General features: G+C 43.9%; 1 protein-coding gene across 3 annotated transcripts; it reads left to right on the forward strand.

Moving 5' to 3' along the window:
- On the forward strand, positions 1-25,881 carry HIPK1 (homeodomain interacting protein kinase 1). 3 transcript variants are annotated; one of them, XM_027445130.3, is made up of 16 exons: positions 1-284; positions 804-1,881; positions 6,930-7,053; positions 8,667-8,786; positions 10,722-10,808; positions 11,664-11,848; positions 12,099-12,261; positions 12,578-12,800; positions 13,681-13,802; positions 15,324-15,458; positions 17,992-18,131; positions 18,308-18,490; positions 19,056-19,271; positions 19,516-19,754; positions 20,139-20,275; positions 21,224-25,881. In XM_027445130.3, the coding sequence occupies exons 2-16, from the start codon at positions 806-808 to the stop codon at positions 21,707-21,709; spliced, it is 3,636 nt and encodes a 1,211-aa protein (XP_027300931.2). In that variant the 5' UTR covers positions 1-284; positions 804-805; the 3' UTR covers positions 21,710-25,881. The 3 variants fall into 3 exon arrangements, with proteins under 3 accessions (XP_027300931.2, XP_027300932.2, XP_027300930.2); XM_027445129.3 differs by having other exon boundaries at positions 2-284; positions 17,989-18,131; XM_027445131.3 differs by lacking the exon at positions 15,324-15,458 and having other exon boundaries at positions 17,989-18,131.
- Positions 25,882-26,200: the final 319 nt, after the last annotated feature.

Below are 26,200 nucleotides of genomic sequence, written 5' to 3' on the forward strand. Positions count from 1 at the left end.
CGGCCGAGGGGCCCGGAGCGGCGGGAGCGCAGCGGGGCCGCGGGGGGCGCTCGGGCCCGGGCGGCGGCGGCGGCGCGAGGCGGGGGGGGCCCGGCCGGGCCGTGAGGGCGCGGCGGAGCCTGGCGGCGGCGGCGGAGCGGCCTGGGGGCTCCCCCCGGCGTGCGCGGGCCGAGCGGGCCGGGCCGGCGGCCGCGGCGGGGCTATGATGCGCCCGCTGCGGGGCCCCGCACCCCCGTGTGTCCCCCAGGCAGGTCCGGCCCGCGGCTGAGAACCCCCCACCGGCGGTGAGTGCGGGACGGGGCCGGCGCCGGGGCCGGCCGAGCGGCGGAGGCCCGGCCCCGCGGGGAGCGGGACGCGGCGGGGCGGCGCCGCGGGGGGCGGGCGGGGGCCTCGCGCCGGGGCCGGGCCGGGCGGAGCGGGCCGCGAGCGGGGCTGGGCCGCGGGCCCGGGGGGAGAGGCCGGCGAGAGGCCCCGGCCTCGGTTTCCGCAGCGCCTTCCCGCTTTCGCGTCGCCTCCTGCTTTGCCGCGCCGTCCTCCCGCCTGGCGCTGGGTTTGCCGTGGCCCCTGGGAAGTTGGGCGAGGAGCTCCGCGCCCTTCCGCCTGCAGGCGGGGAGGGAAAATCCCGAGGGTCTGCTGGAGAGCGCTGCCCCTTGGGCGCGCTCAGAATCAGCTGTTCACAACGCTGCCTTTGTGGGTGTAAGGCCCCGCGTGGTGCTTAGGAGAACGCTTGCCGTTTTGTGCCTTGTTCCTTTGCAGCCTGCTGCCACTAAGTAGGCCTAATGAGTTCGCTTCTCCCTCCTCAGGTATGGCCTCACAGCTGCAGGTGTTTTCCCCTCCGTCAGTATCCTCGAGTGCCTTCTGCAGTGCCAAGAAACTGAAAGTGGAGCCCACTGTCTGGGATGTTTCAGGACAGAGCAGTAGTGACAAGTATTATACCCACAGCAAAAACCTCCCGGCAGCTCCAGGGCAAGCTAGCTCATCTCATCAGGTAGCCAATTTCAGCGTCCCTGCGTACGATCAGAACCTCCTTCTCCCTGCTCCTTCAGTTGAGCACATTGTGGTTACAGCAGCTGACAGCACAGGCAGCAGTGCAACAGCCTCCTTCCAGAACAGCCAAACCCTAACGCATAGGAGCAACCTTTCTTTACTGGAACCATACCAAAAATGTGGATTAAAAAGGAAAAGTGAAGAGGTGGACAGCAACGGTAGTGTGCAGATAATTGAGGAACATCCACCTCTCATGCTGCAAAACAGACCTGCGGTGGGTGCTGCGGCCACAACCACCACGGTAACCACGAAGAGCAGCAGTTCCAGTGGAGAAGGGGATTATCAGCTGGTCCAGCATGAGATCCTGTGCTCTATGACAAACACCTATGAGGTCTTGGAATTCCTGGGCCGTGGAACGTTTGGGCAGGTGGCGAAATGCTGGAAGCGTAGCACAAAGGAGATTGTAGCCATCAAAATCCTGAAGAACCATCCTTCCTATGCTAGGCAGGGCCAGATAGAGGTGAGCATCCTCTCTCGTCTGAGCAGTGAGAACGCTGATGAGTATAACTTTGTTCGCTCCTATGAGTGCTTTCAACACAAGAATCATACATGCCTTGTATTTGAGATGCTAGAACAGAACTTATATGATTTCTTAAAGCAAAATAAGTTCAGCCCGTTGCCCCTGAAATACATCCGGCCAATTCTGCAGCAAGTGGCTACTGCCTTGATGAAGTTAAAGAGCCTGGGTCTCATACATGCGGACTTGAAGCCAGAAAACATCATGTTGGTGGATCCTGCTCGCCAGCCCTACAGAGTGAAGGTGATAGACTTTGGTTCGGCCAGCCATGTTTCTAAAGCAGTGTGCTCCACTTACCTGCAGTCACGCTACTACAGGTAAGTACTGGCACGGTGCCTGCTTTCAGAACGCCGCGCTGGCGGAGGAAAGCTGATCCTGATAAGTGTGCTAAGGGTTCACTTCTACACGTGCTGAACTCTTCTGCCATTAGGTCCAGTTCCAGCTGGGGGGTGGGGGAAGGAAACGATCAGCCTGTTCACCATTCTGCTTGTTTCCTGGAGATCTCTTTGGCCACTTGCATGTAAATAAATAGAAGAACTTCTGCTTTGCAAATGCGACATAATGTACAGGCCGGTACCTACCTCTGACCCCAGATTAGTGCAATAAGTTGATTTATCCTGTCACTAGTTAGTGATGATGTGTGAAGCAGCAAACTGGGGAAGCAGTATGGTATGAGTAAGTAGTTTATTTTGGATTGTTTGCTGTGATCTTAATTTTAGCACGGTGACCGCAGTCGTTCGGAAGAGACAGAAGCCGAAGGGGTGCCAATTTCTTTTTGTCCTGGTCCCACCTTCATCTGAACTCACTTCATGAGCACAACCCCGGATTAGCCCTTGATAAGTCACGTTTTCATGAGACCTGTAGTTCTTTTAAAATGGGGATGAGCTAGATCTCTGTTTCCCTTAGTGAAAAGTGGAAATGGCTTTTGCCTTACTGCTATCTAAAAATTAAAAAAGTATATAAAAATTCTTATTCTGTGGGCAAACCTGTTAAAGCTCAGAAATTGATTAGCTGGAGCAACCTGTGCTTTTTTCTTTCAATTATTCCTAAAGTTTGTTTCTTAGGATGTTTTTTAGTATAAAGTATCTGTAGACTTACGGCTGCAGAGAGAACTGGCATCAGAGGGCTGCGTGTTAGTGGTTGCTTTCAGTGTGTGGCAAGTTCACTTGACACAAGTTAACTGGTATCTAGTCCTTCCAGCTGGGACAAGACAGCGTTCAGAACACTCCACCCCATCCTGTCTCTGCACTGTTTGATGTCTTCCCCTAGCTTCAGTTTAAAGCCCTGGCTTGTTGTGAGCTTGTTCTGTTTGTTCCTTGTACTCCCTGTATCCTCGCCCCATTTGTTTTGTTTTACTTCCACTGAGTACCAGCTTTCTGTGCTGTTCCTTTCATGTGATACACCCGTTTTTAAATCCATTCCTAATGATCCTCACTCAGCTGGTTGGCCCCCATTTTTTCAATTGTAAACTGTTTTTTGTAACTGCAATTTTCTTTTATGCACTGTGACTCTGTTAACGTGCTTGCAGTCCAAAATGCATTATTAATTTTGTTGTTGTTGCACTGAAAGAGATTACCACTGATCAAGAGTCTGCTCTGTCTGACTTGCAGCAGATGCGGGCAGAGCAGTTTGGGGAGGCATACAGTGCTTTCCAGTTTGTAATATCACACATGAAAAGCAGTCTGGCTGAGGCACAATAGTGAGGGGTGATAAGTATCTTGAAGGGGCTGCCGGGAAGGAAGCTGCCTGCTTCATCTCTGTGCTGAGCGGAGCTCAAAGCCACTTCCTCCTCCCTGCCGCGGGGGGACCGAAAGGCACGGACCCTGAGATTAGATGGTGTTTAAGGGTGTCGGCTCGACCGAAGAATGCTGTGATGTGGAAATCTAGTATTTAGTGTCATAGAATTAGTGTAATGGTGGTGGTTACTAAAATCCATATTCTGGGAACTTACGGAGATGATGTAGAAACCAGGTTATTGTGTGAGATCTGGGTTGCTTTAACCATATGCACGTTAGTGTTGAGATGAGTTTGAAGTTTGATTTATTTATTTATATTTTTTAATACTGTGAATAGGCCACTTTTTCATTTGGTTTTCTGTCAGACGTTAAAGATAAAGTTTATGTGTTCTGTGTTTGCTTTTTTGCTTTTAATACCTGTTACTGGACTTAGGTAACCTCTGTCTCCTGTAGAGAGACAAAGTCAGATACTATAAGGATGAATTTTTCTGATACGTATGTACCCTGAAGGAAAGAAGCATTTCTTTATTAACTATACTCTGTGCTGCTGAACACTAAACAGTCTCAGTTTGAATGAAACTTTGAGCTTTGAATAGGTCTGTAGGAAAAAATGCAGCCTCTTTGCATATTTAGGGGCCATTGCTTTAAGGTACAGCTTTTTCAGTACTAGCTACATGTGCTGCTCCTCTGCGTGGGCTTGAGTGATACACTGATGGAATGGGGGATGCTTTGCTCTGCTGTCTTCAATTCACTTATTCATGTGGAGAGTTTTGGCTGAACTGTTTGAATTCTTCATATTGAAGCCTTATTTTGAAGCGCGTGCCTGTCTTCATTTAATTCTTAACACCTCTACTTTACGTGTCTTTTAAAAAAAAAAAAAAAAAGGGAGAAGCTTTGGGCCATGCAGTGGCAGCACTGGAAGCCACTGCGGTCCCTTAGCAGCTGCTTTGCTTCCCTGGGCTGCTGACCTCCAGGGGACGGCTCCTGGAATCGCGCAGTGGTTCGGGCTGGAAGGTACCCCTGGAGGTCGCTTTGTCCAACACCCCTGCTCCCTCCCAGTTTTGGTTGTACTTCTGGCAGTCAACAGCTTTCTTTGGTGCTGATGGTGCAGCTGGGCCATGCTTCCAGCTGGGCTGCAGTGTGGGGTTTGTCAGGCAGGCGCGTTGAGGCTGAGGCAGGTTCCTCCTTTCCACAAGCATTACTGGTGCTTCTGCAGCATGCCCCATCAGGAAGGGCGGTTTTGCTGCCGTGACATGGTTGACTTAGTGTGAGAAGTGCCTGTGAAGAGTTCCTTGGCTCTAAAGCCTGGTGTGGGCTCAGAGTGACTGCCTGACTCTGGCAGTCACTCTTCTATGCAGTGACTGGCTTCTGGGGCCTGAGGTCTATCAGCAGCAATTCCTGGGCTGAAAACCAGAGTGTACGTTCCCTGTATCAGGTGCAGAAGGGAATGGATGCTCCTGTCCTCCCTGTGGAGGAGAAACAATAGAAGGAAGCGGGCAGCTTGCAGAAGTGAAAAGTCCCTGCAGGCCTCACCTTCCTGCTGTTCAGAGCTTTACTCGTGACACGCAAGCGCAGCCATCACGTGTCTCGCTGCCAGCCCTACCTCTGATGCTTCCCGTGGGTCAGTTCAGGAGTCCCTGAGCTTCGAGTCCTGTCTTCAGTTCCCGCCCCTGAGTGCCGAGGGGGCTTGCCGAGCGGAGTACTGCCTGTTCCTTACCCTGCTTGGGCTGCGTTCCCTAATTCTGTCCCAGTCATGTTGGCCTGGGAAGCAGCCGTGAGTGCTGCCAACTTTAACTTTCTCTGCTTGCTGATGCGGCTTTTGAGCTGTGGTGGTGTTATTTGCTGCCCTGCTGGCTGCGGTTGTATAATCTCCATGTTACCATCGTTCTTAACAGGGAGGGGGCTGATGACCTCTGCGTAAACATGGTGTGGTTTGCAATGCTAAAACTAAGTCTTGGATTTTTCTGCTGCTGCTGTGAATCCTCTCTTCTCCAAGAATACTGAGCTTATTTGCTAGCCTTGGAAGTCAGAGCAGACCTTTGCAAGCACAAATGCAAAGGAAGAATGTTTGATTTCGTATTTCAAAGAGCTTAAGACAGTAAAGATCACTTTAATCTTTGCCAGCCCAGCTATGAAAGAGACCTACGCCTGTTGTCTTGTTTCAACTCACATCTCATAAGGCCGCTAATTATAGCAGTGTTAAAGGAGATGATAGAGGCTCTTATTTACCAGCTCTGTCCTGGAATCAGAGTGAAATCAAGTGGCCTGTGAGAAGTTCATTTAAGTTCCAGGGAACAAAATGCATAGAACTCAATTTACTATCATTCTGGTATTGAGGTTTCCAATATGCAAGTCTACTCCAGCGTGTCGTTAAAGACAGACAAACCATCACATTCAGCCTTGATTGCCAGTAATCTCTCTCTCCGTTGGAAGGGCTGGGATTTTTTCATGGGCTTGTGAAGGATCAGCGTGTTCTGCATGTTCCACCAGCCACTTACACTGCACATTGCTGGGCAGTCCAAACCAAGGGAACTTACGCGTACAGCCTTAGCTACTGAAGTCATATCCAGAAAAGTGTGTGGCCTGTAGTTCAGGACTTTTCTGTCTTCTTTTGATGTTGTGTTAGTTATGCATGAAGAAGAGCGAGGTTTTAATATTTCCTGTACTTTCCAGAGTAAATTCCCATACCGACTCACATGGTTCTCGCAGCACTTGGGTTTTATGCTATATGCAAATGTATGACCAGAATTTAGCCTGACAGAACAGCATCAGTTTGTTTCAGAACAGTGTGTAGGTGAAGAGTTGTACTACATCATTTTGTGTTCTGAGTCAGTTCCAGACAAACCTCCCTGCAATTCCAAACTGAGAATTAGGAGGTCCAGGAAGTGGATCCTTCCTGAGTGTGAGTTTTTTTCCATCACCTTCTGGTGAAGGCTAGGCCAGACAGGTAAATTTTGCATTAGGCGTGGTTCGGTGCACAGAACCTGTAACACAACCTTGCAGAGCAGTCACAATCTCTAGCTGCGTTCTCCTTGCCCGCTGTCCATTTGTTCATCTTGAAACTCTCCAAAGAAACCCTGACTGAAAAGCAGACCACAGAAACCAGGCGTATCTCTGAAGAGCTGCTTTCTCTGGCTCTGCCGATGCCATTCTTTTCCACGTGCAAGTAGGCAGCTGCTTCCCTGGGGTAAGGAGGCCTTCAGAGGAAAGTCTAAGCACAGTCTGCCAGAATTGTTCTTCCAAGTTCTGGTAGGGTAGGCTGCGTGCTGTCTCAGGGATGCCTCTCACCATACATACTGTCACGTGTCATCAAACCAGCTATTGAAGGAGTAACTTCATATCACATTTGCATAAAGGCCAGCTAGGACTTTTACGCTGTTCCCACCTATGAGTTGGAGGGCATCGTGGCAATAAACCAAAATCAACCGTGCTGCTAAATGATAAAAAGATTGGCATTTGCTACGATGCTTGAGGAAAGATCTTCTGCTTTGAGGTGCATCCCCTGGGTTCACATGGATTGACTTGGAGGTGGATGAGGGAAGGAGAAACATTACCCAGAGTAATTTTTAGGTATGCTTTCTGAGCCAAAAAATTTACTTCTTTTTTTTTCATCCTTTTGTTTTCAACAGGGCTCCTGAAATCATACTGGGTTTACCGTTCTGTGAAGCTATTGACATGTGGTCACTGGGCTGTGTGATAGCTGAGCTGTTTCTAGGCTGGCCTCTGTATCCAGGAGCATCAGAGTATGATCAGGTAAGAGCACACGATAGATGTGGGGGTGTTCAAATGAAACCACAATGATCTGTGCCCAGACCCTCTGAACCCAACGTATCCTGCATCAGATTTCATCTAATATAAATGAGCTGTTGTTTGTCATCTTGAGTTCATTTTCTGTCTGTGGTATTCTCAGTGTTGGTTTGTCACTGCACAGTAGAGCACAGTTCTGTGTGTTTTAACTGGAGTTGAACGTAGTCATCCAATATAGAGTCAATTTACAGTTAACCCCCTGGCTTCCAAACCCCAAAGCTGTTGAAATACATTACTGTCAAAACAGAAGTGATGAGTGTGTTCTGACTTGAAACACCCTCTATAATTTCACCATGAGGGCAGTTTTTCCATGTGGAAACAAAGCAAGCCTATCATTCCTGTCCTGTTAGTACCTACAGCGGCCCTCATTTTTAATGCAAGGTGTGGGCCCCAAGCTGTCTCTGAAATACAGGGGCAAGTGACTGTAAAGGCATCTTGAGCTAATTATTTCTTTCCGTGGATACTTAGCATTATTACCTGGGCTAGTCAGTTGCCTATAAAAGGACAAAATGTCTATATGACAGTCTTTTTGATGCTAATTTTTCCACTGTGGTTTTTATGGTGGTGTCTTTTGACAACGCTTGGTATAGTTTTCCTTATGTGACAAAACACAAAAGTAAGTTTTCAAACTTGGTAAGTTTTTGTTATATCTTCCTGGCACTGTAAATTTCCAAAGGAAGCATGGTGGTACCTTAATGAGCAGAGTGAGTTAGAAAATAACTGAGGTACACCATGGTGGTTTCCTTGCACAGTGAGTTTTGTGTAATTCTGAGAACCTTATCTAGTCATGTAGGTGGGTGGGGAGGAGGTGCTTTTTCCATTGCTTAATAGACAGGATTTTGCAGTCCTTTGTGAGGCAGCATGAGGTGTGACTTCATGTAGTAGATTTTGATATCCAAATTGCCTTTGAAAAGTAAGGTTGACATTTTTCATATTTTCTGAGGTTTCTGGAGCAGCAAATGAAGCTCAGGCAGAACTTTTGAGAGGGCCTCCAGGAATGAGTTCGTGGCTTTGAGAAGGGGTTTACAATTATTGTTTAAAAATCCTTTGGCTATAAAGCAATAGTTAGGTCTCATAAAGCCAGCAGATTGCTTAGCTGAGCTAAAGTGTAGATAAAAAAGATACTCACCTGCAGGTTCTTTAGGATCCACAGTGGCATAAGTGAAAACTGAATCAATAGATTCATAAGGATCACAAGTGAGTTTAGTGCCCTGCGATATTCAGTTGCTTTGGCACAGTGGAATAGGAGAAGTTTTGCAAATAAGAAATGAAACACGCTGAGGGAACTATATATGAAAATCTGAACAAGGCCTTGTTACCTTAACATTGTGTTTCCCATTCTCATTTCTGTAAATCAGTTTCTGTTATCACTTTTTTTTTCCTTAAGCTTTTAGACTCCTTTTGGGAGAGGGTCATAATAAAGGAAATTTCATTTATCTGGACATTCTTTATTTACAGGTTATTTCTTATTACCTGTGAACAAACCCGTCTGAGCATTACTCCATTAGCTAATAGCTCATTTTACTGAGAGTCCTCATTCTTTTTATTTTATTTCCTAGATACGTTATATTTCGCAAACTCAAGGCCTTCCAGCGGAGTATCTGCTCAGTGCGGGAACGAAAACAAGCAGGTTTTTTAACAGAGATCCAAATTTGGGATACCCACTGTGGAGGCTAAAGGTTTGTCTCTTCGATTACCGATTCTGTTTTGTTCATTGAGGAATCATAGAATGTCCCGAGTTGTAAGGGACCCATAAGGATCATCGAGTCTAACTCCTGGTACCACACAGGTCTACCCAAAAATTCAGACCATATGACTGTGAGAGCACAGTCCAAATGCTTCTTAAACGCTGACAGGCTTGGTGCTGTGACTACATCCCTGGGGAGCCTGTTCCAGTGTGTGACCACCCTCTCAGTGAAGAAACTCTTCCTGATGTCCAGCCTGAACCTCCCCTGTCACAGCTTGACACCATTCCCTCGGGTCCTATTGCTGGTCACTAAAGAGAAGAGATCGGCGCCTGCCCCTCTGCTCCCCCTCATGAGGAAATTGTAGGCTGTGATGAGATTCCCCCCCCTCAGCCTCGTCTTCTTCAGGCTGAACAGGCCCAGTGCCCTCAGCTGCTCCTCATACACCTTCCCCTCTAGGCCCTTCACCATCTTTGTCACCCTCCTCTGGAGGCTCTCCAACAGTTCAGTGTCCTTTTTGTGCTGTGCTGCCCAGAACTGCATACAGTACTAGAGGAGAGGCTGCACCAGTGCAGAGCAGTGCAGGACAATCACCTCCCTCAACCGATTAGCAGTGCTGTGCTTGATGCACCCCAGGGTATGGTTGGCCCTCCTGGCTGCCAGGGCACACTGCTGGCTCATACTCAACTTGCTGTCAACCACGACCCCCCTAGATCCGTCTCTGCAGAGCTGCTCTCCAGCATCTCATCGCCCAGTCTGTACATATAACCAGGGTTGCCCCGTCCCCGGTGCAGGACCCGGCACTTGCTCTTGTAAAACTTCATGCGGTTGGTGATCGCCCAGCTCTCCAGTCTGTACAGGTCTCACTGCAAGGCCTTTCCACCCTCATCAGAGTCAACAACTCCTCCAAGTTCAGTGTCATCAGCAAATTTACTCAAAACACCTTCTAGTCCTACATCCAAATCGTTTATAAAAGCATTGAAGTGGACTGGCCCCCCACTAGTGACCATCAGCCAGCCTGATGCGGTCACATTTACCACAACCCTTTGAGCCCTCAGCCAATTGCTCACCCATCGGATGATGTTTTTGTTCAGCTGTATGCTGGACATTTTGTCCAGTAGGATCCTATGGGAAACTGTGTCAAAAGCTTAACTGAAATCCAAAAGGATCACATCAGCTGGTTTCCCTTGATCAACTAGATGGGTGAGGACTTGATATAAATTCACATCTAGTCTTAATGTGCTGTGAAAACATTCTGAGTATATTTGAATGGTATTTCAAATCCAATCTGTAGCTGACTTGTGTATTGCATTCCAGAAATTGTGCAGACCTCCTAGTACTCATCTAACCATAGCAGCTATGAATGATAGCACCAGCAAAGAGTGGGTGTTAAAGTAACTGAGATAATGGTTATTACCTATTATGGTCTGCTCAGTCTTGGTGAAGTATGTCATCTTGTTGTCATCTCCTGACAATACTGAGAAAAGTAGGGAGTACTTCATGGTGGTGGTTTTTAGTAACAGAAATGTTTGTGTACTGGCAGAGGACAGGAAAGAACCAGATGTACGCTTGATTTAGCTCTAAAGCTGAGCTTCCAAAGGGAGTTTTGCCTTTCCTCTTTGCAAATGGGGGACTTAAAAATATTTATAGCCTTTTCTCTTCCTAAACCAGAAATCTTCACATTAGCGCTATCTAAGGAAGCCTTGAAGTGAACTGATCCAATTGGTAATTCAGCTTTGACAGTGGTTAACGAGTGATCTAGTTTGACAGATGCGAACCCATGGCTGCTTTGGTTTGGCACACTAACATAAAATTTATATTAAAGCAGGCAAAAGATTACCTGGCTCAACTCTTTTCTTGTTGCTTTTTCTTTCTTTTATCTCAATTTCTCAAATCTCAGTTTATATTAACAAATGCTTTATTTTATAGACCCCAGAAGAACACGAGTTGGAGACAGGGATAAAATCAAAAGAAGCACGGAAATATATATTCAACTGTTTGGATGATATGGCGCAGGTGTGTAGAAATATTGTAACACAGATAACTCATTTTAATTACTTAGATTATTGGGGTCTCTAGAAAGGAGGCTCCTGGGCAGGAGCAGTTGTCTTCCACGTGCTGTTGAAAAAATAATGTAGTTTTGCCATGGAGCCAATTTGCATCAGAAATCACTGTATTGAAGACTACAAAAATATTAATTATGAAGCCGTTAGAGATTTCCTGTTCTTTCTTAGGCTTTGATCTGGTGGTTGTAACAAGTGTGCTTAGCCTGCATCACTAGAAGTAGTCTAGCTGCAGTCAAGTAGTAGGAAAGCTAAGCACCTGCAGATGTGTTTATAGGATTAGGCCTCTTACTGAGCTTTGGAGATGTCAGCATGCTGACAGGAACTACAGACTCTTCTATTTTTTCATTATGTTTTCAGAGGTGAAAAGGAGGAATATCTGAGTGTTTTTAATAATGAGGCCTTGCATCTTAAACATACCAGTATCGATGTTCTCTTGCTTTTGTAGCTATTGTCATGGCTTGACATTTGTGCAGAGAATGTAGGATCTTGCCATTCTGATTTGCTAGCCTCTTACAGCCCTGCAACATAGAAAGAGGGCATATTGCCAGGCAGTGGAGAATGAAGCCTGGTTGCTGTCTGTTGAGCAGACCAGCTTCTTATTGAGCTGAGGGTTCCATGTGTAAGTTTGACTTTGGCTTTTAGAAGGGGCAAGGGAAAAGTTGCATGATGGTGCTGTAGTACCTAAAATTAAGCTGGCTAAGAGACAGAAATGTTTAATAACTATTTCTGCTTGATATGAAGCTACTGAATTGTTAAGCAGCAGTGAATGCGATGTTTGCTTAACTACTGCAATTTTGTTTTCAAGGTGAATATGTCTACAGACTTAGAAGGGACTGACATGTTGGCAGAGAAGGCTGACCGAAGGGAGTATATTGATTTGTTGAAGAAAATGTTGACTATTGATGCAGATAAGAGAATTACTCCGCTGAAGACTTTGAACCACCCATTTGTTACAATGACACATCTACTAGATTTTCCCCACAGTAATCAGTAAGCTTCCTTAGATTGCTTCTTTTGTTTCAAGAAGACTTAGTAGAAACACAGAATAGCACATGTCTACTTTGATGCTGTTTTCTGCAGTTCCTGGCTGATCTGCAAACAGCAAAGGCATGTGTAAGGAAAGGCATGTTCATAAGCTTCCTCTTCATGTTTTAGGACATAGTTAGAAATGTCATGTCTCAGGTATATTGTAGATAATATTTTTACATATCTCATATTTTCCTTCTGTCTTCTGTTTCAGTGTGAAATCCTGCTTTCAGAATATGGAGATCTGCAAACGAAGAGTTAATATGTATGATACAGTGAATCAGATTAAGAGCCCATTCACGACTCATGTTGCTCCTAATACAAGCACAAATCTGACAATGAGCTTTAACAACCAGCTCAATACAGTACACAATCAGGTAATAGCATCTTGTAGCTGTTTTATATTAACCGAAGAAAAGGAGCAGCCTTTTCTGCAAAATACTATATTTAATTTGTAGTCTTGTCTTGAAGTGTAATTTTCCAAAACTCAAGCCAAGTCATTCTCTTCTTCAGCTAATCATACTGACCTGTCAATTCAGCAATGTAAGTGAAGTTGGTGAAATTTGTGTTTTTTCTTATGTTTTAGGTTTTTTACCTAAAACTTAGTGCTTTTTTCACATTATAGTCTTGACAGTTCCTGTTTGTTTTTATAACAAGGAGGAGTAATAAATCTGTAATATTTTTGTTTTCTAGGCCAGTGTATTGGCTTCCAATTCTACTGCTGCTGCTACTCTTTCCCTGGCAAACTCAGATGTCTCCTTGCTAAACTACCAGTCTGCTCTGTATCCATCATCTGCAGCACCAGTTGCAGGAGTGGCACAACAAAGTGTTTCCTTGCAACCTGGAACCACCCAGATCTGCACACAGACTGACCCCTTCCAGCAAACATTCATTGTTTGTCCCCCTGCTTTCCAAAGTAAGTTGAAAAATCCTTTGTACGGTACTGTTGTTTCAGTTACATGAAAATGAGAGGTTGTGATTAACACTATATTGAGAAACTACAGAGTGCTGCTCTGTGCTTGTCGCTCAATGCTCTTGCATCAGATATAAATGCAGAATCAGGTCAGACGTGTGTAGACAATTTGGTTCTCTTCCAGGTCATGCTTGAACAGGTGACAGTATCTTGCCTGCCCAGGTTGCAGTCTTTCTCTGGTTGTTCAACCAGTTTTTCCCCCCAAACTGAACACAACAGCATGACTCAAAAAGCAGTGAACAGTGGAGTCAGGCCCATCTGAAAACAAGAAAATGTCTTGCTATGTTTTTTATGTCAAGAGTGAATATCTGGTCTTCAAGCCAGTTCACAACCATTGATGCGATTGTGTAGTGTGCTAATAAGAAATAAACTGTCACAGATGGCAAATAAATAAATTTAGCACAAGCATAGCTCTATTAATCCTGAAAGTTCTCCATTCATGTTCATACCTGGATTGTGCTAATACGGAGTATTATTTATGAAGTGGAAACTGCTAGTGTAAGGCTTGAATTTTGAAGTTAGTCTAAAGCAACACAGAATTAATGTCTGTTATCTTGCACAGCTGGATTGTTTGTTTCTGAAAACAAGACTGCAGACTTGAACAGAGCTGAGCATTTGAGAGCTGGTTGTCCATGATTGCCCTGTATTGGGGCTGCAGGCACATTTACTTCAGCTTGTGTTTTACTAGTAAGCTTTTGTTAAAGGGAACAGCTTTTCTTTTTCATCATCTGACCGTGTCTTCTCTTACCTGGTGGGAATTTGATTTGGGAATAATAATAATTAAAAACAGTTTAGTTTAGCTGTGATTTATTCTGTCCCATAGCTGGACTTCAGGCAACTACGAAACATTCTGGGTTCCCAGTTAGGATGGAGAATGCTGTCCCAATTGTACCACAAGCACCTGCAGCACAGCCATTGCAGATCCAGTCTGGAGTTCTCACCCAGGTAAATAAATAAAGTCCAGAGAAAACTGCAATTCCTACCACCATCCAGGAGAACTTGATTCACCTGGTGTTTGGGGTGAATGCTGAGGGTTCTCAGAGCACTGAAAGGTTAAATGGAGATCACTTCTAAGACAGTGTTTTCTTGTTTGTTTTGTTTTGTTTTTCTTTCCCCTGGAATATTTTAAGTCTAAGCTATTTTATATCATGTGCTTCCCTGTTTGTAAGGGATTGATGTAATAACAGGAATAAATGTGTGCTTTCCATCTGTTTAAAACACTTTTGACACAGGTGTGCACCGCCTTACAGATAGCAGTGTACACTATTGCCTACACTTCAAAAATAAGGCAGCAAAATTTAGATGAAATCTATTTGAGACTTGAGATCCCAGAAAACAGAGATGGTAGCAAAGATAACGCATGTTATGACTTCGTCTTTAAATCAATGGAATTATTTCTGAATTTGCAATTGGTTGCATTGTTTGTGTGAATTGAGCTGTAACAATGACATACCTACTTCTGTTTGCAGTTTAAATGGCATGCGATATCAAAATTCACAGGTCACTCTAAAAAAATGTTTAAAACATTAGTAAAGTGTTGTAAACTAAAATGTGTTTATTAAAAAAAAACAACACCTCTAATATATACTGAGTGCCCAGTCATTCCCAAGTATTATTCACTGAATAATTGTAATTGCCTTTAATTTGACCATAGTTCTATTTATTTGCATAGTTTAAGTTTTTGCTGACGTTAACACATACTTTATTAATTTTACCATCCAGGAAGTATATTGTACTACTGACCTACTTGCAGAGGTGTAATTTTATATTGTTCAGTCCAAATAATTCTGTTGGCATTCTGTGATTTCTGTTTTGTTTGGCAGAATTATACAGGTAACAGTATCCAGACAGCAGAATACGCTTGAAGGAAGCCCACCTGAATCCAAACCCTATTTTTCTTGAGAGTACAAATTGTAGAATATGAATGTAGTTTTAATTAGATGTTTGAGAGACTAATATTGGTAGTTTCTTGGTAGTTTCATTACAAGTAACTGTTCTTTAATGGTACAAAAAGACCTCTGGTGCCTTTTAATAACTGTCTTAGTTTTTCCAGGAGTACCATATGTGAATTTGGAGGTATGATATTAAATACTGTGCCCTTCTGGGGGTGCAGTTTGTTATGGCTTAGTGTAGTGTATTTAAGAGACAGTGTAACTTGCTCTCTGGGACCTGGTAAAATATAACAGTAGCTGAACACTATCTCATATTTACTTCTCAGTTATGGTCATCAGAGAGATCCCGTTCCCAAATTCCCCATTCCTTGTATTCCCCCCAGGGACATATAATTGCATAGTGGAACATGCCTAGAGGGTCTGAGTGTTGGTTTCACTGCATCCATTACAACTCTGGAATCTACTCAAGCACCATAATATGCCAGTGAGGTGAAACCTTTTCTGGTCCTATTGCTGAACCCACTTATCCTGCCTCAGTACGTTTGTTTCACTCACTGCCTGATCTACATTTCAGGGAAGCTGTACACCACTAATGGTAGCAACTCTTCATCCTCAAGTAGCCACCATCACGCCGCAGTATGCGGTTCCCTTTACTCTGAACTGCGCAGCCGGCCGGCCAGCGCTAGTAGAACAGACGGCTGCAGTACTGGTAATTGCCTCCCTTGATTGTGTTCACTAACTGAGTTTTTGTTTTAACTTAGACTTGCAGAGGGCATGGAAGCATGTGCCATCTTGTGGCTGTGTTCTCGCTACATCTTAATGTCTTGTTGTTTTCCTCCCCAACATTGCTGAAGCACTGTCTGACTCTGATGTTTAGTGTGGCTCTGTAAAGAATCCAGATCCATTGACTATTACTCTTTACTAGCCTAGTAGTATAAAGCTCTTCTAAGCTAGGCTATAGAAGAGTTATAATTGTTCTCGTTCTTTGCTTACTGTCCTATCTTTGCCTTTTGATTTTTGAATACAAAGGAATCAGCCTTTAGCTTGACTCTGCTACAGGTACCTGGATGGCCAGAATTTGAACTACTTGGCAAGTTAGCTACCTACTTTTGTTTTCAACACTTGAAAAGCTGCTTTTCATGTAGAAATGTTTCAGGTCATTAAGCACAGGCTAAAACCTCTAATGATAGCAAATTCTCTAGTGTATGGCTTTAACAGTTGATTTCTCTTAACCTTTGTTCAACACTGACAGTTTTCTGGCCTTCTGTTATTTGTAGCCAATCGCAGGTAGCTTGCTTCATCCAGAAAAGGATACTGTTCTTCACAGATACTTTCAGTTCGTATGTATTTCTTGTTTGAAATTAAAGGTGAGCGTTAGTATTTAAAATGCCAGTAAGCTAGCTTGTAGGGTATTTGGAACAATTGGAAAAAAATGATGGGGGAAGGAAGTAATACACCTTTAGAAAGTACATGTTTTCAAAATTGTCCTCTTTGTATTAATTTGGCACCTGCATTAGAACAACTTTGGAAGTGCCACAGAGAAGTCATTGTAAAACTCCAGAATCAGATCAGTGAAGCTTATGAAAACATTGCAGTACACTTAAGTGCTGGTATCTTCATGTGTCTTTCAAAGCACATTCCATTTCTTCTGTGAACCATGTTGTTTCTTGTGGCTTTAGTGGTAGTTTGAGTGTCATTTTCTTCCAAGATGGAGACCTCTCCTGAAGTGGAATTTGCTTGAGCCATACCTGTACTGAAATTAAAACCCACTCATTGAGTTCTTCTGAACCAAGTTAACCACTCCTTATTTCTGAGGATGGGAAGGCAGGAGAGTGGGGTTCTCCTGGGTCACAGCTCTGAGCTAAAACAGCTCCAGGGATGTATCTCCTTTCCTCCTCTTGAATTTTGATTGCTGAAAGGCTGCAGTCTAGGCTCTGAAAACGGCAAGGGGTGACTGTAGCAGAGCTTGGGACACAAGTGAGATATTAGTGATGTTTTCAAAAGTGCACTTGGACTTTTGATTCAACAGGCAAATTAGATCTATTCTCTTGTGCATGTACAGCGGACTTGACATTCAGCTCCCCTGTACAGCAATGGGAGATCAGAGCCAGTTGTCTCCAAACTGTGAGCCTGGATTCTGAGTTTCTCTGGAGAACTTCCTATTTCTGTTTGGATTCTGGGAGCCTTTGGCGTGAATTTGCTCACCTTTAGTGCTTCCGACACTTCTCCCCTGCTGCTTCCCCTGAGTTTGCATTAGCCATTTGCTAAGCTTTGCATATTTTTGTCCTTCCTCTGTCAAAACAGTTCGTCGCTTGGAAGGCCCGATTTCTGCCTCTCGTTGGGAATTTAAATATCTTGCTGTATTAAACTCTCTGCTTTGTCTTGTGCAGGTGTTGGCTTTTGGAAAGACGCATGGTGTGACTTTTAACACGTTTCTCTTTATTTTTTTCAATATTATTGTTGTTATTATTCCGCTTATGTTGGCAGAGGTTTTAGCAGTTCTCTGCTTTGAAGGCTTCTTGTTTGGAACCGGTATTTGTAATACGTGGATCTGTTACTTGCAGAAATATTTTGTTTAAAACAGCGTGTTTTTATATTTCGCAGTTCAATCTGCAATAAAGAGGCATGTATTTTCAAAATCATGGGAATATTGTACTGCAGAATTCAGTGTTCTTTTCCAGAAAATTCTGTCTTCTGTTAATTCGAACAGGAATGTTAATAATTCTAACAAAAATATCTTCATGTATCTCCTATGTAAGTAAATGTACTCCACCTCAACTAAAGTAGTATAGAAAAGCCACGATAAGGGAAACATTTCCATGATAATAATGTTATCTCAGCTATCTCAATGCGAGACCTGTAATCCAGAAAAACAGAAAGGACTAAATTGGCTTCACGTTTTGGAATTTTTCAGCAGAGCAGGATGCATAAGCTTACATGCAAAACAGTCCTGAACCCTTTTGCTGCATCCAGCAGCAGCATGATATGTCTGCATTCTGCAGTACAACTTTTTCCCAGGTGACATCTGGGAAACAAAAGGTTAGCAAGGTGTCAGGAGAAGCTTGTTTCTGTTTTTCATGTTCTCTTGCTGTTCTGAGGCCTTTGGAGAAAGTGCAATGATGTGCCTTTATCTCTGCAAGTTAACAATCTACATGAGTGCATTTATTGCTTGGAACAAGTCTCTCTGTCTGTAGGAACCGAGATCTAGTAAGCCTGTGTATCTGTTTGCTGTTTTGCAGCAGGCCTGGCCTGGGGGAACCCAGCAGATACTGCTTCCTTCCACTTGGCAGCAGCTCCCAGGGGTTGCTTTGCACAACTCTGTTCAGCCAGCAGCTGTGATTCCAGAGACGATTGGTGGCGGCCAGCAGTTAGCTGACTGGAGGTAGGGATTACACAGGGTCCAATTCTATGCCCATGAAAATACGTGCCATTGCAGCACTACCTGCACTGTTTCACCCTCCCCTTCAATGTCATGCAGGAGCTTAGTGCAGCTGTGCCTATGCTGCAGTGCCTGCGGTGCTGTCATGGGATTTGGGTCTTTTTTTTTCTTTGCCTCAGGAATGCGCATTCGCATGGAAATCAGTATAGCACTCTCATGCAACAGCCATCACTACTGACCAACCATGTGACGTTAGCTACAGCACAGCCTCTGAACGTTGGGGTTGCTCACGTTGTTAGGCAGCAGCAGAACAGCAACGTTCCAGCAAAGAAGAACAAGCAGCCAGCGCCAAGTGCGGCCAAGTAAGGATTCATCTCCTACCCCTGAAGATACTGTGGGTGTGTTGTGGAGGTCGCTTTTACGGTGTAGAAAAACCGTTCTTATGATTACAGAGTTATTGTCTTTGTAATGTTTGTGCTACAGTTGCTTTTAAATATGTCTTGGATAAGGCCTTTGTACTGTAGTCACTGTTTCAAGTGATCTTACTTCCAATGCCATTGTAAGGATGATGGTTGACCAAGTACTTTACTGTACTGGTCAAAGGGGGCTTTTATGCATTCAGGATGTGTTGGTGTCATGACAATACAACTGACAGAACTACATCTGACTGACAAGAGGTGGCAGGTTTCTGATAGTGCTCAGCCGGATAGGTCCTGCTCAGAGCATTGCTAAAAGCATTTGTCCCTTCTGGGACACATTCCATGGCATTTTTCTGTATGATTGTATGCACTGAGGTTCTCTGGGTATTGCAAGACGTTTCTTTTTGTACGTGTGCTCCAGCCTGCTGAAGCCTAGCTGTCTTTAATGCTGGCGTTGATTTGTCCTGGCCTGCTGACACAGAAGAATACTGATTTGGTTTTCCTTTAGGCCCAGCACGACTCTAGAGACTGTGCCCACTCAAGTTTACTCGCTCATTGGGAGCAGTCCTCTGCGCTCCAACTCCTCCTCCTCCAACGTGGTCGTCCCAGTGCAGGAGCAGCACCAGCCCATTGTGATCCCAGACACTCCAAGCCCACCCGTCAGCGTCATCACCATTCGTAGTGACACTGATGAGGAAGAAGACAGCAAATACAAACCTGCCAGGTAGGAAGTTCATCTAGCAGTCCAGTACTCAGGAGAAATCGGATAAGCCCAAGTACTGGGGAGAGTGGGGAATGCTACGCACAAAGCCACTGAAAAGGCTGCGTCATGTCCACTGTATTATTTGTGTCTAATTAACCAGAATCACACTTGACTAGGAGGAGAATATGAGATCTGCGAGGGAGATGTCTTGTGGGAAAAACTAGAATGTTTCTTGTTTTGTTTTGTGTTTTTTTTCCCCCTGCAGTTTGGGTATGAAGCAGAGATCCAATGTCATCAGCTACGTTACTGTTAACGACTCCCCTGATTCTGACTCCTCCCTGAACAGCCCCTATGCCACAGACCCACTTTCTTCTCTCAGGAGTACAGGCGGTGCCCTGGAGCTGCCAAGCAGAGGAGCATCTGACAGCTCCAACTCCCGTACTATCATTGTACCACCATTGAAAACACAGCTCAATGACTGCATTGTAGCTACCCAATCTTCAGGTAAGTATGCTCTCATAGGTTGCTGTGCTCAGTAGTTTTTGCCAAGACTCAGATGCTGTCTCATCCCTAACAGCTTTGTCCTCACAATTTTGAATTGTCTGCATTAGGTCTTCAGCAGCTTGAAGTTTCATAGCTGATGTTTTGAGACTGCAAACTTCAGTCTGTTTTTAGTTTGATACATTTACCTTTCATCTATACCTTTGGCTACACATAAATCTGTAAAAGTTCCCAATGTTTTCTTGTACCATCAAATTTTAAATTAGAATTGAAGAAATGGCTCTGTTATGGAAGTAGGTTCTATGTGTTCTTCGGTTACCTAAGCTGGTTATCACAGTATGTGGAGTGTGAGGGGGAAGAAGGGATTAAGCTTTTGAAATCTTTCAGGCATCCTGAGCGGCACCAGTAAGACCAAGCCAGTGGCCTCTGTGAGCGGGCAATCATCAGGATGCTGTATAACACCCACTGGGTATCGATCACATCGTGTGGTAACAAATGGTGTGCAGCCTCTCAATCTCAGCCAGGTAATCACCGTGTGGCTTTTGCTGGCCTTTGAACATGATGCAGTCAGTTGCTTTAGAAACCCTTCATGGCAGAGAGTGACTCCCCTGCGAGAGGATTCTCAGTTGCTACCTCATTAATTCTTAGAAGATGATTCTGTTCTGTGGCTGTGCAGGGTAGGGTAAACTTTGTTGGAAGAATAGGTGAAGTTTCTTGGGCCAAAGAATTTGCTGCTGTACGAGAGCACAGGAGAGGGAAACACAGTTGTGCCTGTATTCTTTGTTTATACTCCCAGTCATGTCTGTCTTTCAGTGAGTGTCTTTCTGCTCAGGTGGGAGAGGGACACCAGGATCCAGCTGTTGAATTTGAGTAGTGTTTAAGGCACTAAACAGTATGAGAAGAGAATTCTTCTGTTGTTTACTTTTTTCTAGATCTCACGAAGCCCTGACCAGGAGATTAACCTTGAACCTAACAATTAGCACTTGACTTCCCTTGAAACCTTAGAGCCTGGTTTTACTTCAATTTGTGTTACTACTTTTGATGTTTGAGTCAAGCTGCGGTAGCCTTTTGGAAGAGAGGAAGCAATACACCTCCAGCCCATCTCTGGCATGGGGACAAGACAGGCTTTGTTATTGTAAAAGGGGGCAGCCCTGCTGCCTCTAACTGAGGTGCAGAATGGCACCTTGAGGAAGAGTTAACAGGCTGGGTCAGTCTTAGAGCCTGCCTGCATTTGTACAGCCAGGTACTGCAGTACCCCAGGTGTGGCAGCTTGGTCTCACTGTGGAGGAAAAGTAACCTTGGTTTTAGTGGAGCTGCAGTAACCCTTGCCAAATTATCAAAAGGTGGGAAGGGAGTTTCTGACAGAAGTGTCAGTCCTGCAGCTAGAACCCAGGTGTTGATTGGGAGGCTCTGGCTGAACCCTTTCTTGCTCCCTGAGGATACCCCCTAACTTTTACTTTTTTTCCCTGCAGAACCAGCAAACGACAGTGCTGGCTTCACAGGAGAGAAGTGGAAATGCAGGCCCACGTAGGCAACAAGCTTATGTGGCACCCCTCACGTCAACTATTTCTCAGGCTCCCTACACGTTTCAGCACAGCAGCCCCGTGCATCCCCACCTGGCAGCAGCAACTGCAAATGCACACCTGTCCAGCCAGCCACATATGTACACTTACGCTCCAACCACTGCTGCACCACTGGGCTCCACCACCTCCATCGCCCACCTGTTCTCCCCTCAGGGCTCTTCACGGCACACCCAATACGCTGCACACCCTAGCACACTTGTCCACCAGGTCCCTGTGAGTGTTGGTCCAAGTCTGCTGACTTCTGCAAATGTTCCACCTGCCCAGTACCAACACCAGTTTGCTCCCCAGTCCTATATTGGTGCTTCCAGAGGATCTGCTATTTACACTGGATATCCGCTGAGCCCTACAAAGATCAACCAGTACTCATACTTGTAGTTCCTAGTAGAACACTGTCCTGCAATAGGCCTGAGAGATTGGAGAAGGATTTCAGGTGAACCTTTACCTGGTAATGACTGCCTGGCTTTTGTTTCTCCCTTCTCTGCTGGTATGTTGTTCAAAAATGTCTCTAGTGAGTTCAGTCACTAACTGAGGCAGCATGCTTTGTTACCAGTACGAGGGTCACTAATTAAGTTTTTAAAGTTTTACTTACTTTTTATAAATGCTTTTAAAAAGTTCATGGTCACATTTATTTAAAATTGTTCTGTTATGCTAATGAGAAGGGGAAGGAAAATCATTGTCTTGGAAGACAGATCCTGATGATTTTTTTTAACTTGGATAATTTAAACAAAAAGACTAGCAGATTATTTTTTCAGCAGCTTGCACAAATCCATATTGCCACTAAAAATGTAATGCACATTTATCTTGTTGTGTTGCTATGACAGTTTTAAAATCAAGTTTAGTGTTTTAATTTTTGTTTTCTATTTTAATTTGTCTCTGACAAATTGCTGGCTCTGTAAAAGCCGTTACATCTCCGTATATGTTACTGTCAAAGTTTTGTGTTTACTTCTGTTGTTTTTTTTTTGTTTGTTTTGTTTTGGTTTTTTTAATTTTTAAGGACTGGTAGAGACAGCTGCCTTGTACTAGCAACATTATATATTCAGGAATCAACATAAACCCTGAAATCTGTTTTGTTTTTTCTTGAAAATTCTGCATTTCCACAGCATAGTCAAATTTTTATTGCATTCATTGAAGAACTCTTAAGTTTTTTGAACTTTATTCAAGATCTCACTGTGTAACAGAGCTCAACATCTTTGCAAGGATGCTGTAGTCTTCAGTTGAGAATGAATAGTGCCACACTGCTCTAAAATTTGGTTTCTGCAGCATATTAGATGCTGGCCCTAAAATGGAGCTGGATTCCTTCACAGAAGCACAGGACTTTTTTGTTCTGTTTTTCTTAATATTTTTCTTCACATGATTCATTTAGGAGGGAGTTGAACAATTTAAAATACAATGAAACATCACTGTATTGATGTGTACAGCTTTTTATACTCCTGTGAGCGTATCCTCCTGGATATGTCAACAGCTACTTTAAAGCGCTCTTAATAAGACTTGTATACAGTACATGCATGTAGGAATTGAGGAAAAAAAAAAGAGAAAAAAGAAAAAAAAAATCCAGATTTTAAAGTTTATTACTGAATTTAAAACTATTTTAGAAGTTTTGTATTGGTGGTGTTTTAATATTTTACATAAAATGAAATATGTACATATTGATTAGAAAAATATAACAAGCAAAACTTCCTGCTAACCCCAAATGTTCTGTCTTTGTAATCAAAATGTGTAGTGATTATACTTGAACTCTGTACTTAGTGTTTGTCTAATTCTTAAACGTTCCTGGGGATGGAGTTTGATGTATCCTTTGTATTTAAACCAAAATGAATTGATTCATGTTGGAATGTATGTGATATAATGCAATGGTTAGAGCTCATCACTGTAGCACTGAAAGAGGAGTAGAGCTTCATGAGAGAAAAGGATACCTTCTGATTTGTTTTGCACAGGTATGTGTGATGAAGAGTTGTTTGGTGTGTCCCCTTATTGTAGTGCCTTAAATGATGATGTAGTGTGAATAGAGTTTACAGTGAGCTTGCCTTATGAGGGACCAGCAAGCCCCCGTCGAATTGAAGCAATTCACTAAGCTTATCACAGCAAGAACAGCAGTATGTTGCATAGGTGCATTGTTCTCGGTTTTAATGCTATCATAAAAAGCTACATTTTTGTTTGGAGTGAAGCGATGTTCCCTTAAAGCTTTTCCTTGAAATGGCACATGTACTGTTAGATGTCTGTCAGTGCATTTCGAATAGGGTAGTGCTGGGAATGCATTGGAATGTTTAGTCTAATATTGCAGAAGTGATTAAATATGTGCAATCACTTTTTATTAGATTAGTGTGGCGTTACCTTCCCCCACGTTAATAGCAGACATTTCTTGTAAAATATTGCTAGCTTGGTGATAGAATATTTATACCAAAGAGAGCCTGCTGTAAAGCACATAATACCATTAAAGTTTTATAAAGCTACTGCTAATGTGGAATTGTTGGGAAGGTTTGTCAGCTGTATGCCTAGTTAGTGTGCAGAGGAAATACTCAGTTTTCATAATCAGTGGAGTTTTTAAACTACACTTTGTTTTCTTGGGTCCCTTGTACTAGGAATTATTTCTCATCTTCAGTATATAGGCTTAAGTATCTTGTCCAAGTGGATAATAAACTCGCTTGAGCGGTAGTATTACTGCAGCAATAAGAGGTTTTGGTAACCTTGAATCCCAGTTCATGTTCCGTCCCAGTGGAAAACAGGCCAGTTCTCTGACCAGTATGTGAAAAGGGCAAAATTAATTTCTGAAATTGTTTTTTTTTTTTACTGATAGAAGAAAGTCTGGACTGACCTGAAATTGATGAACTGTTAAAGGTTTGGTATCTCCTTCATTAGAGGGATCAAGGACTTCTGAACTGGACAGTAGCATTAGTGACATTGTTGTTCGGTGTATTTCTAGTCAGAGCACTTCTGTAAAAGTGAGGATAACCAACTGATCTTGCTATTTTATATCATGGGTGTAAACTATGCTCTTTGTTGCTGTAAGCACTTTCTTTTTTCCATATTACATTGCTTGTTTTCAGTACTTACTGTGAGATACCTCTTGGGTACAGAGTTGTGCCTTTCCATCAAAAGGCAAAGCAAGTTCCAGTTCTTGTGTTTCAGGAAAACTTCATGGCCTGTTTCACAACTAGTAAAGTGTTTTGTGTGCACTTGTAACAGGAAAAAAGACCGCTAGCACAATGTGCTAAAAATTTGAAGAAATTTCCCACTCCTCTGCTCCCACTTCCCACCCCAAAAAAAGCAGTTTAAAACGATCATTAAACTCAGTCAAATGTATTCCCAAAGCACAGTATCATCTCTTGGCACTCTCCTAGTTTCCAAAAGTATTGGAACAAAGAGGACAAGATGGAAACGACATGGGGAAATTGAATCATTCTCTATGTACAACATGTTGGTATTCCTGAAATTCCTCTGTGAAACACGGCATAAAACAGCCAAACAAAAAAGCCACCCCAGCAGGACCAGGTTTTCCCCTCAGCACGCTGCCTTCACAAGCGTGGCAGATCTCAGTCTGGCCCCTGGTATGTGCTGCCCGATGTAAGTATATTGTAGTTGGCTCTAAGGAGACGCATCCCTTCTTCCCATGCATATACAGCTTTCAAATTAGTTTAAATAATCGACTGTCCTCATTTTCAGAGCTGCTACGCATTTTGCAAAGAAATATGCTCTCTCTGGGTAGAAATTGGAGTACTCCTTAATCACTATTTTTCTGAAATAGTTTGGGATTCACCCTTTGAATATTTGGCAACCACAGTCCCATCTAGATTCATTCATGTGATCCATGAACTGTTGTTAAATCAGAGTTGTTCCTGACCTGTATTCACAGCTGTGATAGCCACTGCAGAGGCAATGTCTGAAGCTTTCCTGCTTAGCACCTAGTTGATGGGATGCAGTAATTAACCTCTGACTCAGCAATTTCTTTTAGTACACGAAACTAAATTGCTTCTAAATGACAGGATTGGCACAGCCCTGCTTTCTTCTTATTTTATTTAAACTTCTGAATGGTGCCGCATGTCCACATGGTTGTTTGTTGCTAAACTTTATATAATGTGTGATTTCAGATTCAGCTTGAAATATATCTATCTCACTACATGTAGCAGTACATTATATGTAATGTTAGTATTTCTGCTTGAATCCTTGATATTGCAATGGAATTCCTACTTTATTAAATGTATTTGATATGCTAGTTACTGTGTAAAATCTAACTTTCTTTTATGGTTGTGCTCTTCCTTTTTACAGGCCGCTAGATACAGGTAGTTTCTGAATTACTGATCTATGTTTGTATTGCTGATGTACTTAGGGGGTATGTAAAAATCATTTTAACAAAAGAAATAGATATTTAAAAATTTAATACTAACTATATGGGAAAAGGGTCCATTGTGAAAACATAGTTTATCTTTGGATTCAATGTTTGTCTTTGGTTTTACAAAGTAGCTTGTATTTTAAGTATTTTCTACATAATATGGTAAAAATGTAGAACAATTGCAATGCATCAATAAAAAGGGTTAATTTTCTGTACTCTATTCATTTGCTCACTTTAATAGAAAAGGGGAGAGAAAACGTTTCCACCTTATCCGGGACGAAGCAGGAGCACCAGGGATGCTGCTCACCGCGGCAGGACGGCCCCGGGGGGGGAGCAGGCACCGGGGGGCGCCTCGTAACGCGGCTGCGGGGCCGGCGTCGCCCCGGGCCCAGGAGCGCTCGGGGCCGTCCCGGGGCCGAGGGAAGCTTCTCCCGCAGCCGCCCGAGCTGCGGGGCTGCAGCAGCGCCCCCCGGCCGGGCCCGGTGCCGCCCCCCAGCCGCTCCCAGCGGCCCGGGCTCGGCCGTCCCTTCGCACCTCGC

Source organism: Anas platyrhynchos, chromosome 27 (assembly GCF_047663525.1).
Source record: "Anas platyrhynchos isolate ZD024472 breed Pekin duck chromosome 27, IASCAAS_PekinDuck_T2T, whole genome shotgun sequence".
NCBI classification, from domain to species: domain Eukaryota; kingdom Metazoa; phylum Chordata; class Aves; order Anseriformes; family Anatidae; genus Anas; species Anas platyrhynchos.